This window comes from Lagenorhynchus albirostris, chromosome 1, assembly GCF_949774975.1.
Source record: "Lagenorhynchus albirostris chromosome 1, mLagAlb1.1, whole genome shotgun sequence".
In the NCBI taxonomy this organism is placed as follows: Eukaryota; Metazoa; Chordata; class Mammalia; order Artiodactyla; family Delphinidae; genus Lagenorhynchus; species Lagenorhynchus albirostris.
The window spans coordinates 29,294,910-29,314,122 of NC_083095.1; the positions used below are offsets into that span (position 1 = coordinate 29,294,910).

A 19,213-nucleotide genomic window follows, 5' to 3' on the forward strand; every position below is an offset into this window, starting at 1 on the left:
ACAGTAAAAAACCTCCCACTTAACTATCTACTTAGTTTCCTAATCCCCCAGGTTACCACTGTCACTGTTCTCAGCAAATCTTTTTAAAGTTTCCTTATGCATATACAAGCAAATACAAATATATATTCTCATTTCCCTTGTCCACACAAATGGTAGCACAATAAATGCACTGTCCTGTACTTTGCTTTCTTTTTTGAACTATGTATCTTAGAGAGTTTTTTACACATCAGTAAAGAATATCCTTATTCTCTAAAAAAAATTTTTTTTTTAGCCAGCTGTATAGTTAGTATATGAATATATCATAATTTAATAGGCCAATCCTCTAATGATGGACATTAAACTTGTTTCCAACTTTTTGCCGTTCCAAACACTGCTGCAATGAATGTCCCCTGTAAGTTACTTCACATGTATGGGGGCATATTTGCAGGATAAATTCCCTGAAGTAAAAGTAAAAGTACGGAGTCAAAGTATACACACATTTGAAATCCTGATTTATACTGCCAAATAGCCCTCTTTATGGGTTGTACCAGTTTAAAGTCTAAGCAACGCAGGAGAGTGCCTGTTTCAACAAGCCCTTGTCAACATAGTAAGCTATGAGAGGCCTGAATTTATACCAGTTTGATAGGTATTAAAATATGGGATCTCAGTGTAATTTTAACTTTTACGTCTCTTATTATTAGAAAAGATGAGGTTTTTTTTTTTTTTGTTTTTTGTTTTTTTTGCGGTATGCGGGCCTCTCACTGTTGTGGCTTCTCCCGCTGCAGAGCACAGGCTCAGCGGCCATGGCTCACGGGCCCAGCCACTCCGCAACATGTGGGATCCTCCCGGAACGGGGCATGAACCCGTGTCCCCTGCATCGGCAGGTGGACTCTCAACCACTGCGCCACCAGGGAAGCCCTGAGTATTTTTTTTAATGAACTAAGTATTCATATCCTTTGTCATCTTTCTATTTGGCTTATGGTACTTTGTTTTAATTAAAACTTATTAATTTAAAAAAGTGAATGTACAAGGATATAGCAGTCAACAAGACTGCCCTCATGAAATGATTTCAAGCAGGGGAAAACAGATAATAAACAAGATAATTACAGATTGGAACAGTACTATAATAGGGTGATGTGATAAATACATAGAATGGGACTACTTTCAAGTAATGTGACCAGAGAATATCTTTCTGAGGAAGTGACATTTGAGCTGAGACCTGAAGGATGAAAAGATGTGAAAGGGCTTTGGTACTGTAAAGGATTAACTCAGCAGGTCAGGGATGTCCAAACCCTGCACACACCAAAGAAAGATCTGGTCTGCTTCCTAGGAGATAACCTCTAAGCCCTTGGAATAGGCTGCCTGTTAAGAGTGTTTCTGTTTACATGAGGCCTTGGGTCACATTATTAACAATGTGATCCATGGTGGGAATTTTGGGCTACATGGTATCTGCTTGACCTTAGGAGGGGCTACAGAACTATGTTCAGACATGTCTACATGACCAACCCCCAATAAAACTCCTGGACACCAAGGCTCAAGTACGCTTCCCTGGTGAGCAATACTCCGTGCATGTTGTCTCACACTGTTCCTGGGAGAATTAAACACTGTTCGCATGACTCCATTGGGAGAGGACAACTGGAAGCTTGGGCCTGGTGTCTCCTGGATCCTTGCCCTTTGTGCCTTTTTCTGTAGCTAACTTTAATCTTCGCCTTTTCACTGTAATAAATTGTAACAGTGAGTATAACGGCTTTTCTGAGATCTGTGGGTCCTTCTACTACCTGATCACTGAACCTGAGCATGGTCTTGAGGAACCCCAAATATATGTGTACCCTGAAAACTATAAAATATTGCTAAGAGAAATTAAAGATCAAAAGAAAAAATAGACAAATGGGACTACATCAAACTTTAAAACTTCTGTGCATCAAAGAAACGAACAGTAAAAAGGCAACCACAGAATGGAAGAAAATGTTTGCAAATTACATACCTGATAATAGGTTAATATCCAGAATATATAAAGAACTCCTAAAATTTAACAACAAAGAAACAAATAATCTGATTTTAAAATGGCAAAAGACTTGAATAGACATTTCTCCAAAGAATATATACAAACGGCCAACAAGCATAAGAAAAGATGCTCAATATCACTATTCATCAGAGAAATTCAAATGAAAACTAAAATGAGATATCTTATATGCATTAGGATGGCTACTACCAAAAAAACAGAAAATAACAAGTATTAGCAAGGGTGCAGAGAAATTGAAGCCCTGTTGGCGGGAATGTAAAATGGTACAGCCGCTATAGGAAACAGTACACAGGTTCCTCAAAAAAATTAAAAACAGAATTGTCATATGATTCAGCAACCCTGCTTCTAGTTACATATCCAAAAGAATTAAAAGTAGTATCTCAAAGAGATATTTGTGCACCCATGATCACTGCAGCATTATTCACAAGAGCCAGGAGACAGAAGAAACCCAAATGTCTATCAATAGACAGATAAAGGAAATGTGATACATACGTACAATGGAATATTATTCAGCCTTAAAAGAGAAGGAAATCGGGCTTCCCTGGTGGCACAGTGGTTGAGAGTCCGCCTGCCGATGCAGGGGACACGGGTTCGTGCCCTGGTCCGGGAAGATTCCACATGCCGCGGAGCGGCTGGGCCCGTGAGCCATGGCTGCTGAGCCTGCGCGTCCGGAGCCTGTGCTCCACAACGGGAGAGTCCACAACAGTGAGAGGCCCACGTACCGCAAAAAAAAAAAAAAAGAAAAAAAAAAAAAGAGAAGGAAATCGTGTCACTTGCTGAAACATGGATGAATCTTGAGGACATTATACTGTGAAATAAGCAAGTCACAAAAAGACAAATACTGCATGATTCCACTTATATGAAGTATCTAAAGTAGTCCAACTCCAAAAAAAAGTATAACTGTGGTTGCTAGGGGCTGTGGGGATGGGGAAATAGGGAGTTGTTCAATAGGTGCAGAGTATCAGTTTTGCAAGTTGAAAAGGTTCTAGAAATCTACTGTGCCAGAATGTGAATATAGTTAACACTACTGAACTGTACACTTAAAAATGGTTAAGATGGTAAAGTTTAAAATTTATGTCATGTCATTTATCACAATTAAAATAAATTTTTTAAAGACCTAAATTTTTGATAAACGTAGAGCTATACTGTGTATTCATGGATTGAAAGACTCAATATTGTTAACGTGTCAATTCTACCAACGCCACCCCCTCACCCCTCTACCGAGTGATCTGAAGGTTCAATGCAACCTCAATTGGCTTTTCTGTAGAAATGTTTATTAAGTTAATATGTAAATAAAGGACCTAGGATATCCAAAACAATGAAAGTTGGAGAACTAATGCCACAAGACTTCTTATACAGTTATGGTTATCAAAAAATGTAATATTGGCACAAATAACAAAACAGAGAGCCCAGAAACAGCCTGACACATATGCACAGCTGATTTTTCCCAAAGGTGCAAAGGCAATTCAGTGGAGAAAGGATAGTCTTTTTCAACAAATGACGCTGAAACAACTGGATATCCAAATGGAGAAAATTGAACTGTCATCCATACCTCATACCATATACAAAATATTATACTTACAATACAGACCTAAATGTAAAACCTAGAACTACAGTTTCCAGAAGAAAGTAATGTAAGAAAAAACTTTTGAGAACTTGAGTTAAGCAAGATTTCTCAGGTATGACATAAAGAAAAAGAAGATCCACAAAAGGAAAAGTAGATAAAAGGGACTTTATCAATATTTGAACTGATCTATCTCTGCGCTTTAAAAAACACTGTTAAGAAAATAAAAAGACAAGCCATAGACTGGGAGAAAATGTTTGCAAATCATATATATCATAGAGGACTTGTATCTGGAATATATAAAGAACTCTCAAAACTCAATAAAACAACCCCCTCCAAAAAAACAAGAAAGAGAAAGAAAACAAACAACCCAATTTAAAAATTGAGTAAGAGATTTGAACAGATACTTCACCAAAGATATTAGGATGACAAGCACAGGAAGAGATACTTAACATAATTATTCAGAGAAATGCAAACTAAAACCACAATGATATTAGTACCCACCCACTAGAATGTCTGAGAAACTGAAAAGACTGACTGTACCAAGGGCTGATGAGGATGTGGAGGAACTGGAACTCTCATATGCTGCTGGTGCAAAATTATACAACCAATTTGGAAAACTGTTTGACAGTATCTTAAAAAACTACATATATACCTTCTACATTGGGTCATGTTCTACTCTTAGGTATTTACTCAAAATAAATGAAAGAATTATGTCTATTCAAAGATCTGTACACAAACATCCACAACAGCCTTATTTGTAATAACCCAAAACCAGAAACAATGCAAATACCCATGAACAAGTGAAGGGATAAAAAAAACAAAACAAACAAAAAAACCTGTGGTATATCTATATAATGGAATACAACACAGCAATAAAAAGGAACTACTGCCACATGCTATAAGACTGATGAATCTTGACTAGAAGGAGTTATACTCAATGAAAAAGCCTCTCAAAAGAGTATGTACTGTATGATTTCATTTATATAAAATTCTACGAAATGAATACTAGAATACAGTGACAAAAATCTGATCAGTGGTTCCCTGGGAATAGACAGCAGTTGGGGGGGGACAGGAGGGAGAGATTACAAGAGAGCATGAGGAAACTTTTAGGTGCAATGGTTATGTTCATTATTGTGACTGTGGTGGTGGTTTCCAGGGTACAAATGTATGTCAAAACTGATCAAAGTGTATACTTTAAATACATGCAGTTCACTGTGTGACAATTATACTTCAATAAAGCTGTTTTATAAAAAGTGTTTTTCTAGGGACTTCCCTGGTGTTCCAGTGGGTAGGACTCCTTGCTCCCAGTGCAGGGGAGCCTGGGTTTGATCCCCAGTTGAGGAACTGGATCCTGCATGCATGCTGAAACTAAGAGTCTGCATGCCGCAACTAAGAAGTCCTCATGCTGCAACTAGGAGTCCTCATGCCACAACTAGGAGTCCACATGCCACAACTAAGAAGAAGTCCACATGCCGCAACTAAAAGTCCACACATCACAACTAAGGATCCTGCATGTTGCAGCTAGGACCCAGTGCAGCCAAAAAAAAAAAAAAAAAAAATATATATATATATATATATATTCATTCATTCATTTATGGCTGCACTGGGTCTTGGTTGCCACGCACGGGGTTTCTCTAGTTGTAGTGAGTGGGGGCTACTCTTCGTTGTGGTGTGAGGGTTTTTCATTGCTGTGGCTTCTCTTGTTGTGGAGCACGGGCTCTAGGGGCGCAGGATTCAGTAGTTGTGGCACACGGGCTCAGTAGTTGTGGCTCGCGGGCTCTAGAGCGCAGGCTCAGTAGTTGTGGTGCACAGGCTTAGATGCTCTGCAGCATGTGGGATCTTCCTGGACCAAGGCTTGAACCCGTGTCCCCTGCATTGGCAGGCGGATTCTTAACCACTGCACCACCAGGGAAGTCCCTAAATAAATAATTTTTTAAAAAGTGAATGTTTAAGAAAAAAGTGTTTTTCTCAAAGAGGTGTGTAGAGCCTTTGAAAACTGTCACATTAGGAAGGTGACACTAGAACTACTGAGGGATTTCCAAAATGAAAAATCTTGGCTAAATATTAGAATGACGACTTAGCATTATTTTTAAGGCTAATTAAAAACAAACTTTTTACTATGGAAAAAGTTAAAGCATATACTGTCAGAACTGTATAATGAAGCCCCACGTGCACTTTACCAGCTTCAATTATTGTCATCTCATGGTTAATCTTATTCCGTTTGTTTTCCCACCCACTTTGCCCCCAGTATTATTTTGAGGCAAACTCGGACGTATCATTTCCTTCATAAATATTTTAGTATATATTTCTAAAAGATAAGAACATAAAGGTCTCTTTGTGTGTGTGGCTTAGTAGCTCATTTCTTTCTTAATTAAAAAAAAACAACTTTATTTTTTAGAGCAGTTTTAGGTTCACGGCAAAACTTGGCAGAAAGTACGAAGAGTTCCCATACACCCTACACCCCTTGCCCCACACAGCCTTCCCCCATCAACAACCTACACTAAAGTGGTACATTTTACAACCAACAAATCTACACTGACACCTCATTATCACCCAAACTCCATAGTTAGTTTTAGGGTTCACTCTTGGTATTGTACATTATGTGGGTTTTGAAGAATGCATAATAAATGCATCTACCATAGTACCATATAGAATAGTTCCACGGTCCTAAAAATCCTCTGTTCTCTGCCTACTGATCCCTCACCTTCCCCCTATGCTCTGGCCACCAAGGATCTTTTTACAGCCTGCACAGTTCTGCCCTTAAAGGCTATATTTAAGATTCAGAAAAACCAGTGTTGTAGCCATTATAAATGATTTCATTTCATTGGCAGAGGAAGGATTACTCACTGTATAAATGTTGTAAGTTTCAGGGAGGGCAGGGTCCTATGGGAAGTGGCCAGGATGTGGGAAGTGAGTTCCTACGAAGCCACATTCCCCAGAGCTCCTACACCATTACGTCAGAGGCTTCATTTTAATTCTTTCTCCTTTCTCTCACTTCAGAACATGATGTGAGTACAGGTTGAGCCACTAAAGCATGTGGACCCTCAGGCAGGGATAGTTCTCAGGCAGCAAAAATTGTGGAGGTATTTTCAATAGAGCATAGGGCTTGCCCATTTTTTTTTAAAACCTTGTTTTCTGCCTGCCTGCCCCCGGTTTTTAGTTTTATTTCTGTAGTTAAAAGAAATATTATAAACAAAGGTTTATAAACATTTTTTTTTTTTTTTTTTTTTTTTTTTTGCGGTACGCGGGCCTCACACTGTTGTGGCCTCTCCTGTTGCAGAGCACAGGCTCCGGACGCGCAGCCTCAGCGGCCATGGCTCACGGGCCCAGCCGCTCCGCGGCACGTGGGATCCTCCCAGACCGGGGCACGAACCCGCGTCCCCTGCAACGGCAGGCGGACTCGCAACCACTGCGCCACCAAGGAAGCCCGGTTTATAAACATTTTTAGAAGTTTTAAAAAGTGTTATCAACTTGTGTTTATAACACAGAAACTAAGTGTCCTTCCTAATCTCTGTTCCACAATATGAACATGGTGAGCAATCTGATGTACTTTCAGATACTTTTAAAGCCGTGTTCTGCAATTTGCTTTTGTCACTTAATGATATGTCAGATACCTTTCTATACCAACACTTGTAAATATACCTCAACTTAAACACTACAGTAATGGCACAGTAATAATGACAATTATGATAATAATTGCTAACATTTATTGACTATGTATGTGCAAGACACTCTAAGCACTTCAGATGAGTTGTCTCATTTAATCCTAATAAAACTCTGAGTTTATTAATATTCTAAACTTCATTACAGATAAAGAAATCGACGCTCAGAGAGATCAGATAGTGTGCCAAAGATCCCAGAGCTAAGAAGTTCTAGAGCAGAGATTCTAATTTGGACAGTTTAGCCAAAAGATCCTACTATTCGCCATTACCTTATACTACTGACTGGGTAAAACATAAGAAAAGCCTGAGATTATCTCCAAATTCTCACAGTTACAAATGATGTTTCAATAAATATTCTTGTCTATATTTCCTGGCACTCTTATGGAAATGTTTTTATAGGACAAGTTTCTAGAAGTGGAAATGCCAGGTCACAAGGTATATGCCTTTTTAGATTCAATTGCCAAATTATCTCCAAAAGGCATGTATATGTAGTGGACTCACTTGAAAACTTGCCTCCAAATAAACACAAATTTAACTCCCGTGAACATCAAACAAGAATGCCTATTTCCCCACACTTTTAGTAGCAATGGGGATCAAGCCTTGCTCACTGATAGGTGAAAAATGGAAGGTTTTCATTTCTATGTCTCATTACTAGTAAGGTTGATCAACTAGTCTTTTCATATATTTATTACCATGTATATTTCTTCTTCCTCCTCCATATACATATATTGCTCGTATCCTTTGGTAATATTGTTTCTGAGTTGTTTATGTCCCTTTTGGCTTCATAAGAATTCTTCGTATATTAAGATATATCTGTCATTAGGCATTATAAGCCTTTGCCCAGTTTGTTTTTTGACTTTGTTCATGGCAGTTTTGCCACACTTCATTTTATAATTTTGTATTGCTGAATATGAACTTAGATGATTTTATAAGGAAAACAACTCATTTTTACATCTCAAATTCTAGTGTTTTTCAACATACACACATAGGTACATAGCTACAGTGAACATTCACAAATATTGCATCCTACTTTTTTCATCGAATATTATTTCATGTATACATTCCCATGTAATAAGTCCCATGTAAAAATTAACACTGTATTCCATTATGTTGATATAAATATATCTGCATATTATTTACTTAAAGATGGATATTTATTTATAAGAAAAACTATGAATCTTATAAGACTTTATACATATTGTTTGGATTTCCACAAATAGAACTGTGAGGCTCCTAAGCCCTGCACTGTAGGAAAAACTAGAAGAGGAGCTTAACTGAAGAACTGGCAAGTTATGTGGAAACTTGAAAATATTTATTAATCATACGCAATATGTTTCCAACAGCAAGCAGAATTCCATCCAGCACCTGTCCAAGCTTTGTGATTGCCCAGAGTTAGAGCTTTAACCATCACTCTGTCATCAAGGAAGGCTGTCATTTCCCTGAAGAGTTGATATAACTGGTGAGAGATAATATTTAACATTTATGGTGCTGTTGTGTTAGGCTTGAACCTAGAGTTGGTTTTTTTTTTAACAAACTATGAAGATCTGTGCCAAGGATTTCTAACTTTACTCTCATGCAAAAACAAGCATGTTCCTCTGGAGGTCACCAAGATTTTACGTTCCTCTTTCTCCTTATTTCATTTCAGCATAAATGGGAAAACAAATTCATTACCATAAACAGTACAGTAACATCATCATCCAAAGGCTGATTGAGCCCGTGGACCCGATTCAGCTTAAATTTAGATCACTCCTTTCATTTATTTTTTTTCTCCTCGAGGTCCCAAGTACTTAATCATCACTTTAAACAGCTTATAGGTTTGCATTCTGTTTAATTTTATAGGATTTCTCACACTTTAAAAAAGTGACCCACTATCATCTAGAAAATGAGGGGGTTAGTTCTGCCAGTTTATGATTTGCTAGTAACTTAATAAAGTTCTCTGCATTTAATATTTTGAATTCAGAAAAGATACTGCAGATGACCTTCTTTTATAAAGACCAGACACATTTTAATGTTGTAAATTTAGCAGCTGAAGGTAACGATTTACATGTCTTCTTCAGCAATTGCTTTACATAGAGAATTATTACTGACCTTTCAATGGATTACTACTTTAAGGCTTCTTTTTTTTTTTTTATTTTAATTTATTTTTGGCTGCGTTGGGTCTTTGTTGCTGCAGGCGGGCCTTCTCTAGTTGCGGCGAGCGGGGGCCACTCTTCATTGTGGTGCTTCCAGTAGTTGTGGCGCTTCCAGTAGTTGTGGCGCACAGGCTTAGTTGCTCCGCGGCATGTGGGATCTTCCCGGACCAGGGCTCGAACCCGTGTCCCCTGCACTGGCAGGCGGACTCCCAACCACTGCGCCACCAGGGAAGCCCTAAGGCTTCTTTTTTAGTTAGCAAATGACTGATTTTTTTTCTATTCTAAATCAAAAAGGCTGTTGACATTTATTTCCTTAAGGACTAGAAAATTTGGGTCAGAATAAACTAATATGAATTAAAACACTGAGTATTCAATTTATAAATCTAATTGTTTTTCTCTAATGTCACTTTCCCTTTAATTCTTTATTCAAATATAGTGGTTCTCAAATTATGGCCCCTGGACCAGAAGCATTGGCATGATCTGGGAATTGATCAGAAATGCAAATTCTCTGGCCCCATCCCAGGCCTACAAAATCAGGAATTCTGGATTTGGGGCCAGAGAATTCGTACTAACAATTCTTCCAGGGATTCCAATGCACACTAAGGTTTGAAAGTCACTGCTGTAACATACATTTTATAAGGCTTAATTAACAATATAAATGAATTTTAGACTTATTTCAAAAAAAATCACTTCTTTGTATATTAGAAAAGCAAAAAGGTCTCAGCTAATCCACATAAAAGTTGTAAATCTACATCAAATCAAAACATGAACTCTACCCATCAAAATTTTGCACCAGAAAATAAAACTTTACAAATTAATAGGTATAGTAAAAGTAAACCAAAGGATGATGACAGATCACAAACTATAGAAAAAGGCCCAAATAATGTTCTTCTTAGAGCTACTTTAATATCTTACCTGCAAAATACATTTAGAAAACAAAAAACTTCCATTATTTTACAACTTATAAGCTTTGCCCTTTCTCAGAAATAGTTGTCATTAGTCAGTCGACCTTCCAGTCTCCAGTCCCTATAGACATAGCCAACCAACGGCAAAAAAAAACATGAAGTCCATGCTAGCTTCTAGTTAGAGGTGGTGGGTAAACTAATGGAAAGTAGTAAAATTTTTGGTTGAATGCCATCTTAAGGAATCAGGACACGCACTCTTGAGGGAGAAATAAATAAAATGGATTCTCCACTTGGTTCTTGTGACATGCCAATGTTTGACAGCTGTTCTACATAAAAACTGGAGCTCTGCCCCACATGGTGACAGCAGTGCAGATAATGACATGGTGGCAACAGCAGTGATGTGAGATGGCTAAGGAAGTGTGTCCAGAGCACAGGGAGCCCAGAGCACCCTCTCACATGAAAGATGAAGTCCTTAAGCAACTGAGAAGATTCACTTCAGACTTCTATTTGCAGATAGAAAATTTTGAATTTTCTCTTGCTAATGTGAGAAAAAAACAAAAGCCGCTTTGTTCTTTTGCAGGGATATTTGTATTGAACTGGTTTAGAGATACTGGGTGATCAATAAACTCTAAAGTCAGCAGAGAAACACGAATGAAGTTCTGCCTTTTGGGATTTTACAGCCTACATGGGGTCAACAACCATAAAAAAGTAAAAAATTCTAAAAAGTGAAAAGGTGAAAACGACGTAACTCCTCTCATCTGTTATTAGCAGGAATTAAGATTTTTATATGAGCTAGTTTTCTAGAAAATGAAAGCTTGCTTAAGGTGTAAGTCCAAAAACTCAATATTTTTAATGAAAAGTTTCTATAGTGCACTGTAAACATTTCAGTCTTTTAAAATGGAGACTGACAAACACAACTGAAGCTTTTATCAAGGGCATAATATAAACTCCAATTACCAAGACCCCAGGCTATCATGCTTTTTTAGTTTCTTTTACATCAGCTGCTCTAATTCTCCCACTACTGTTAGTCAGTCATCATGGACACCTTGAATGCTTCTCCCCTTTCCACAGATATTCCCCAGATAGCATATTGTCCTTTTGTGACCTTTCTTTACATTCAAAAAATTTCCCCTTTAAAAATACCTTTCTTTTTAAATTATGAGATAACTATATTATAGAACATGTGGAAAAAATAAAAGGGGAAAATCACCAAAATCACCCATTTTTCCTTGTCAGACTTTTCTGGTAGGGGTGTAAAACAATAACTGGAACAGTTGAACATTAGCTGGACTACACAGCAGTTTCCAGTATAGTTTACTTCAGTTCAGTCTGTCTTTATAGGATATGGAAAAGTATTTTTTGTATTCAGGGTGTTGAATATCTTTCTTAATCTATTTTTAATTGAAAAAAAACCAAATAATTTTCGTTTTTAAAAGGAAAGGATAATTCACCTACTTAAAACATTTAAACTAGGCACCATCAACACACTGAAGCCACAGATGGGAGAAAATATTTGAAAAGCATATAGCTAACATGAGATTAGCATCCCTCCTCCCTCCAAAAATATACTTCTACAAAATCAGTAAGAAAAAGACAAATAACCAATTGAAAAATGGATAAAGATCATGAACAGGCAATTCACAAAAGAAGAAATGCAAATGGCCAATAAAAAAAAAGCTCAACTTTATTAGAAATTTGGGAAATACAATTAAAATAACATAAGATAATATTTCAAACCCATCCAACCGGGCTTCCCTAGTGGCGCAGTGGTTAAGAATCCACCTGCCAATGCAGGGGACACTGGTTCGAGCCCTGGTCCGGGAAGATCCCACATGCCTCAGAGCAACTAAGCCCGTGCACCACAACTACTGAGCCTGCACTCTAGAGCCTATGAGCTACAACTACTGAGCCCACGTGCCACAACTACTGAAGCCTGCATGCCTAGAGCCCGTGCTCTGCAACGAGAAGCCACCGCAATAAGCTGCGCACCTCAACAAAGAGTAGCCCCCACTCTCCGCAACTAGAGAAAGCCCACATGCAGCAACAAAGACCCAACGCAGCCAAAATTAAATAAACACATAAATAAATTTATTTTTAAAAAAACCCCATCCAACCGACACATAATAAGTCAGACAATATCAAGAACTGGCAAGGATGGACTTCCCTGGTGGCGCAGTGGTTGAAGGTCCGCCTGCCGATGCGGGGGACACGGGTTCGTGCCCTGGTCCGGGAGGATCCCGCATGCCGCGGAGCGGCTGGGCCCGTGAGCCATGGCCGCTGAGCCTGCGCGTCCGGAGCCTGTGCTCCGAGACACGAGGGGCCGCAGCAGTGAGGGGCCCGCGTAAAGCAAAAAAAAAAAAAAAGAACTGGCAAGGATGTAAAAGAATGCAAACAGCCATACACTCTTGATGTGTAACCACCTTGGAGAGCATACTGGCAATCTCAAATATAGTTTAAGATCATTATACCCAATCGCAGCAATGATCCTTGAGAAACTCACACATGTGCAGAAGGATTCATTAATTAGAATGTCACTGTAACACTGTTGGTTACTGTGAAAATTGGAAACTACCAAATATTTATAAATAGAATAGATTTTAATATATTCACAAAATAAAATGAATGAACTAGAGATACATGCACCTATATATAAATTCCCAAAACATGTGTCTTCTGCAGCATACACCTACATATACAAATTTCAAAAATGTGGGAAGGGCTTCCCTGGTGGCACAGTGGTTAAGAATCTGCCTGCCAATGCAGGGGACACAGGTTCAACCCCTGGTCTGGGAAGATCCCACATGCCACGAAGCAACTAAGCCCGTGCACCACAACTGCTGAGCCTGTGCTCTAGAGCCCGTGAGCCACAGCTACTGAGCCCGTGTGCCACAACTACTGAAGCCTGCACGTCTACAGCCCGTGCTCCACAAGAAGAGAAGCCACCAAAACGAGAAGTCAGCGCACCGCAATGAAGAGTAGCCCCTGCTCGCCACAGCTAGAGAAAGCCCACGTGCAGCAACGAAGACCCAACATAGCCAAAAATAAATTAATTAAAAAAGAAAGTGGGAACTTTCTTCTACAACTTTTACACACACACACTCTATATAAAGTTTTAAAACATGCAAAGTAATATTATATAATATTCAATATTGTTTATGTTCATAAATATTTATAGTAAGCATGACAAACTCCAAATTCAGGATAGTAACTACTAGGGAGAAGAAGGGGAATGTGGGAGAGGTGCTTCAATTTTATCTGTAATTTCTTTTGTATAACTAGACTATCTTTCCAAATTAAATGCAAAATTTTGTCTTGTTTGGTTACGATTTCATTTAGTGTACAATCAATATATAACAGGAACAGAAAAAACTTAGTAAAAAAAAAGTACACACAGCAAATAAGACAATATGCTATACAGTAGAGTTTCCTGTGCTATATATATAACTGTATAGCACGGGGAACTCTGCTCAGTATTTTGTAATAACCTAAATGGGAAAAGAATTTGAAAAAGAAGAAATACATGTATATGCATAACTGAATCACTTTGCCATATACCTGAAACTAACACAACATTGTTAATCAACTATACTCCAATATAAAATAAAAGTTAAAAAAGAAAAAAAAAGGAAGAAATCAAAATGATGATTGTCTATGGTGGGTAGGAACTGACTATAATGGACCACAAAAGTACTTTCTGAGGTAATGTAAATGTTTTATAACTCGATTGTCATATTGGTTATACAGGTATACGTATTTTTAAAAATCCATTGAATTATACATTTCGGATCTACATATTTCATTATTTATAAATTTTACCTCAACAACAAAATGATGCAATTAAAAAAAAAGACAATATGTTAAAGTTTAATAAAGTTGGGTGGCAGGTACATGGGTGCTCATTATATTATTTGCCATATTTTCTCTATATGCTTAAAATATTATGTAATAAAAAGTTAAGAAATAAATATTCGGATTAAAAGAAGCCCACTATTTTTCAGCTCTCTGACTAATCTCATAAACTTCAAATCCCTTCACTGTGAATGAGATTATCTATAGCAGCCTACAAAAGGAAAACCTATTTTCTGGGCTAAGGCTGCCCTGACTGTATCTGCTAAGGGTTGAAGAATAAAGCCACCGGCAACATTTGACCTTTGGAAAGAGAAAAATGCTTTAAATGTTATCTTCTACTTAACACTAACAATATATCATGTAACAATACTTGAAGTTACACAAGAGAAGTCATCTAATTGAGTACGATTTGGTTAATCAGATCCAAAATGGTTTCAATTTCATTATACTTCTTACAGGGTAACCAACTTGATCCTATTTTCTCAGGACTGCCCCAGTTTTAAAACTGAAAGTCTTGCCTTCCAGGAACCTCTCAGTCTCAGGCACACTGGGGCAGCTGGCCACCCTAACTTCTGGTCACAACAAAGCTTCTGGAAGAGAATTTATTTAGCAAATCAGCTAATTTTACAGATGGGAAAAATGAGGTACTAAGAAATTAGCTGAATTAAACCAAACTTACACATAGCTACTTCAAATTACAAGTGGATCAAACTTAGTTCTTCCTTCTGAGGAACCTGTTTACATCTCATTCAGCCACAAGTCCTAAATGCCAATTCATCAGTGTTCTTGGACAATTCTGAATACCCAGTTAACCTCTCACTTCTTTCCCAAACTCAAAGCACTGCCCCATGATATGAATTCAAGACTTGGGATGCTCCTGACTGTGGAGGGAGATACTGAGTAGAGGAAAGGAACAGAGGCTCCACTTCTTTACACTGATCTTTACCTAGTCTGTAGGGAAGATATTCACTCTCCTTCTGATTTCAAAAATATTTTTAAATGAATTTTCTTTTTGTAATATCTACTGCAAAATAGCATGTTTGAGTACTCTAGAATATAGAGTCATACAGATAAGCACTTCACTAGAGTAGCTATTCAAAGGAGGAGAAGACAGAGGAAAAAGGAAAATCTGCTCATTTATGATAAACATCCCCAAAATGCCAGGCCCTAAAACTACATAATGTTTGTCACAGCACCTAGCACAGAGTCCAACACACTGAAGACATTCAACATGAGAGTTTCCTCTCCTGAGTAGTGTGGAAAGATTCACACTTTCCACATCTGTCAATTTCCTTTTAATTCCTCTAAACTAGTCCTGAGCAAATAAAGAAGAAATAAGCCTGATAAGGACTTTTTGTGCCTTTAGAGGCTTGTCTTCGGGTACTTGTATTTAACAACTCCACTATCCAACAGCAGAAATAAAAGAGCTGCTTTCAATTAATCTGCAAAAACAGTCTTCTATGTCCAATTTAAATCTGGACCTACCCCCATTTTTTCATAACCAACCAGAGCATATACTTAAACAATGGCTTCTTTATAGCTAAAAAACATAACGATGAGATTCTTTTCCTCGTTCTTTGGGGTTTTTTAAAGTACGTTAGTGCAAAATGAATAGACTTCGTATTTTTCTTCCCCAGCATTTTTTCATACAATATCTCTTTTCAGTATTACAACATTTTTCTGGGGTATGAGACCGTTGGAAGAACAGAAGAAATACTGGAGCGAGTTTGGGATTAGAAAGCACAGTTTTAAGTTCCAGGTCTGTTATTTAACTTTCTATGTGGTCTTGGACAAGCATTTTAACTGTAAAATGGCAATAATACCTATCTTGTGGTAACTGGAAAATATAAGAATGCATGCATAAGATCTTCATAAGCTATAGAAGATATTTTTAAGGAGATAAAAGATAAACTCAATTAACATCACATTATCAACAGCAGAGGCAAAAGTAAACAAATAAATTAGGCCTGATTTTCTAGACAATGGTGCCCTAATAGATCTGGAAGGTACCACTGAGAACACGACTTGCTAAGACTTGCTAAAATTAGACCATGAACACATGTAATTATCAATAACAATCCTACATCATTTGTACCTCCTCTAGAGCTACCGTTTTTTCAATTTATCAGTCACTGAGGTGTTAAAAAAAAAAAAAAGGCAGTAAAAAATACCAGGAAAGCCCCACAAAACCTGAGTGTGAGGTATATAAACAATATTACACCAACAGTGGAGAGCTTCCTATGTGCCAAGCACTGTTCTTGGAGGGAAGCAGGTAAGCAAATCATATCTAACTACACAGTATGTTAGGAACACTGGTAAGTGCTACGCACAAGTAAAGCCAAGGAAGGGTACAGGGAGTGCCGGGTGGCAGGGAAGGAAGGCATGGCCTCACTGATAAGGTGACTCAGGAGGTGGCCTGAAGGAACTGAAGAGAGCCAGGGAGAAGAGTGGGAGGAGAATCCAGGGCCCAGAGGAAGCAGTGAGGGAGGGGGAAGATGGTGAGAGACAACAGAGGGTAGGGGAGGGGACAGTTTAAACCTCAGAGACTAGATTTTATCCTGAGATGAGATGTCTTTGGAGGGTTTGGGGCAGATGAGTGACATTTAACTTCTTACCTGTGGAATCTTTTGTTCAAAGGGATCCACAGAAGATCAATATGTACAACAGATAAAATAGGAGATGCTCTGGTTAAGGAAGGGGCACCCAGAGACCTACGTCAACTGTTCCCACTTTTCCCCTCTCTCCTCTGAAGTAACAGTTTGAAAATGAGTACAAAGTCTGTAGCATCCAAACTTTCACAGCCTGTACCCCAAGAACTTTATAATCCTGCCCAGCCTATCTTTTCAAAAGGCCATTCCTGGGGAACAGCAAAAAGGAGTAAGTCAAGCTGCTGACACACAGCAGAGGAGCAGGAGTGCTGTCAGAAAAATCAGTCCTTCGTACCACTGCTTGTTAAACACCCGCCCAGGCACCAGACGCGACAGCCCCTCTTCCCTCCCCCAACTCCTCAGGTGTTCTCTTTCAGGGCGTCCCTTGAAATTCATTTTAACTTGATTTCACTTGTTTAAAAATGCTCTAGCAATACAGTGTCATCTGCCTCTGCTGACGTATCTCCAGATAGAGTCCCCTGTCAATTGATATGGTAGGAAAATTCTTCCTCCACTAGTGTTATTTCTTCTCTCAGTAATGACTTCCCAATTTGCTCTATTCTAATCCTACGCACCCATCAAAGTTTACTTTGTGAAGCCCTCCTCCCACGTTTTGACCCTGAATTGGAATCCTAAATCTTTGGAGTGTGAAGGGAACTTCCAGGCCACCTAGTGCTCTAGTTCACGGCTCATTCCACGAACTAACCCTCTGCAGATCTGGCTGGTAGTCTTCCAGCCTCCGTAACTGCTTTTAGTGACATGCACACACTAGCCCACAAGGCAGCCTATGCTCTTTTCAGACGTAAAGTACTTGTGAGGAAATTTCTTTTTACTGATCCAGAACCTGTTTCCTTCTATCACTGGTTCTGCCCTCTGGTTCTAATAGAGGAAAGTCTGCCCTCTGCCCCCCATCCCCTGCATCCAGCATAGCTTACAGTTGGCCTTGTGGCTTTCCCCATTCTGTCTCCACCTCTAAAAATGCGGCTGATGCCCCAGCCATCTCACAAGCCATCTGTGGACTGCCTTCAATCTGTAATGGTTAGCTAACAGAGTGGCAGGCAGCTCTGGTCTGTGTGTATAGCCAGTGAAGTGTCTGTGTCCCATGCCACTGACTACACCCCTTTCCTGATTCTCTCCTTTGACCTATCCTAGGACTTCTACCCTTAGCCCTGCATTCATCATTCAGTCAATGAGCATTTACTGAGCACTGTCAAGAACCAGGCTAGGGTCTTCCCTGGTGGCGCAGTGGTTAAGAACCCGCCTGCCGATGCAGGGGACACGGGTGCAAGCCCTGATCCAGGAAGATCCCACATGCTGCGGAGCAACTAAGCCCGTGCACCACAACTACTGAGCCTGTGCTCTAGAGCCCACACACTACAACTACTGAAGCCCGTGCGCCTTAGAGCCTGCGAGCCATAACTACTGAGCCTGTGCTCCAGAGCCCGTGTGCTGCAACTACTGAGCCCGTGTGCTGCAACTACTGAAGCCCAGACACCTCGAGCCTGTGTTCCACAACAAGAGAAGCCACGGCAATGAGAAGCCCGTGCACTGCACGAAGAGTAGCCCCCGCTCGCCACAACTAGAGAAAGCCTGCATGCAGCAAGGAAGACCCAACACAGCCAAAAATATATTAAAAAAGAAAAAAAATTAAGAAAGAAAAAAAATAAAAGAACCAGGCTAGGCACTGAAAAACTAAAAGTAAATAAAACGTACTCAGCTCATAGAAGAATAAGAGCAAGCTAGGTAAAATAATAAATAGCCGGGGAAGTTGGAAAAGGCCTCAGAGGAGGAGGTGATGCCTGAGCCAGGGAGGAACTGTATCAACACCCAAGTCTCACACAGCCTTGTGTCCCCTGCACCAAATGGTACAATGCTTTCCCTTATTTGAAGTTCAGCAAATATGTAAATTTGATAAAGTAGAGAAAGCCTGCTCAGCCCCCTGAGCCTCTCCTGGAGGCGAGGGAGGGTGGTCACTGAATCCACAGTCTGAAAGGGCAGTTGTAGAGGTTGACACTGTACCTGGCTACGTACAGTATTGCTCAGGTGGTTGTCCTCGGACATCTGTGCATTCTGGAAGTAGGACAAGGGTGCAGGTAACTCTGTCATTGGAGCAGCTGTATAGAAATACTTTTTCACAGAAAACAGAGCCTCTTGGGGTTCTGAAAAGGGAAAAAGAAAACAGTCTTTTGTGCATTACAGTTATACTTTTATTTTGAAACACTTTCATAAGTTACTTTCACCAAAAACAAACCTTTCTTTCATGTGTTATCCTCCAGGCCAAGCTTTCTAAGGACCTCACAGGCTGCTGTCACTTGCAGGCTCCTGGATTAGGTCTGAAATAGAATTTTACTGGGTTACCCAGAGTTGGTCAAATCCTAGTTAATCCATTCACACCAATTAAATACTTATAAGACTAATTTGTAAACCAGTAATGTATTAATTTGCCAG

At 39.2% G+C, this 19,213-nt stretch overlaps 1 protein-coding gene across 3 annotated transcripts in view; it reads right to left on the bottom strand.

Annotated features, from left to right (window-relative positions):
- PSEN1 (presenilin 1) overlaps positions 1-19,213 on the bottom strand; it is a 74,368-nt gene that overhangs the window by 46,689 nt on the left and 8,466 nt on the right. For 2 of the 3 annotated variants that reach the window (XM_060139826.1, XM_060139836.1), the window contains exons 2-3: positions 19,017-19,098; positions 18,797-18,924 (exon numbers count right to left, since the gene is read on the bottom strand). In XM_060139826.1, coding sequence (XP_059995809.1) covers positions 18,797-18,871 — 75 coding nt within the window. In that variant the 5' untranslated portion in view covers positions 18,872-18,924; positions 19,017-19,098. Of the gene's footprint in view, positions 1-18,784; positions 18,925-19,016; positions 19,099-19,213 lie in introns of all 3 variants that reach the window. The other variant, XM_060139816.1, reaches the window with a different exon arrangement.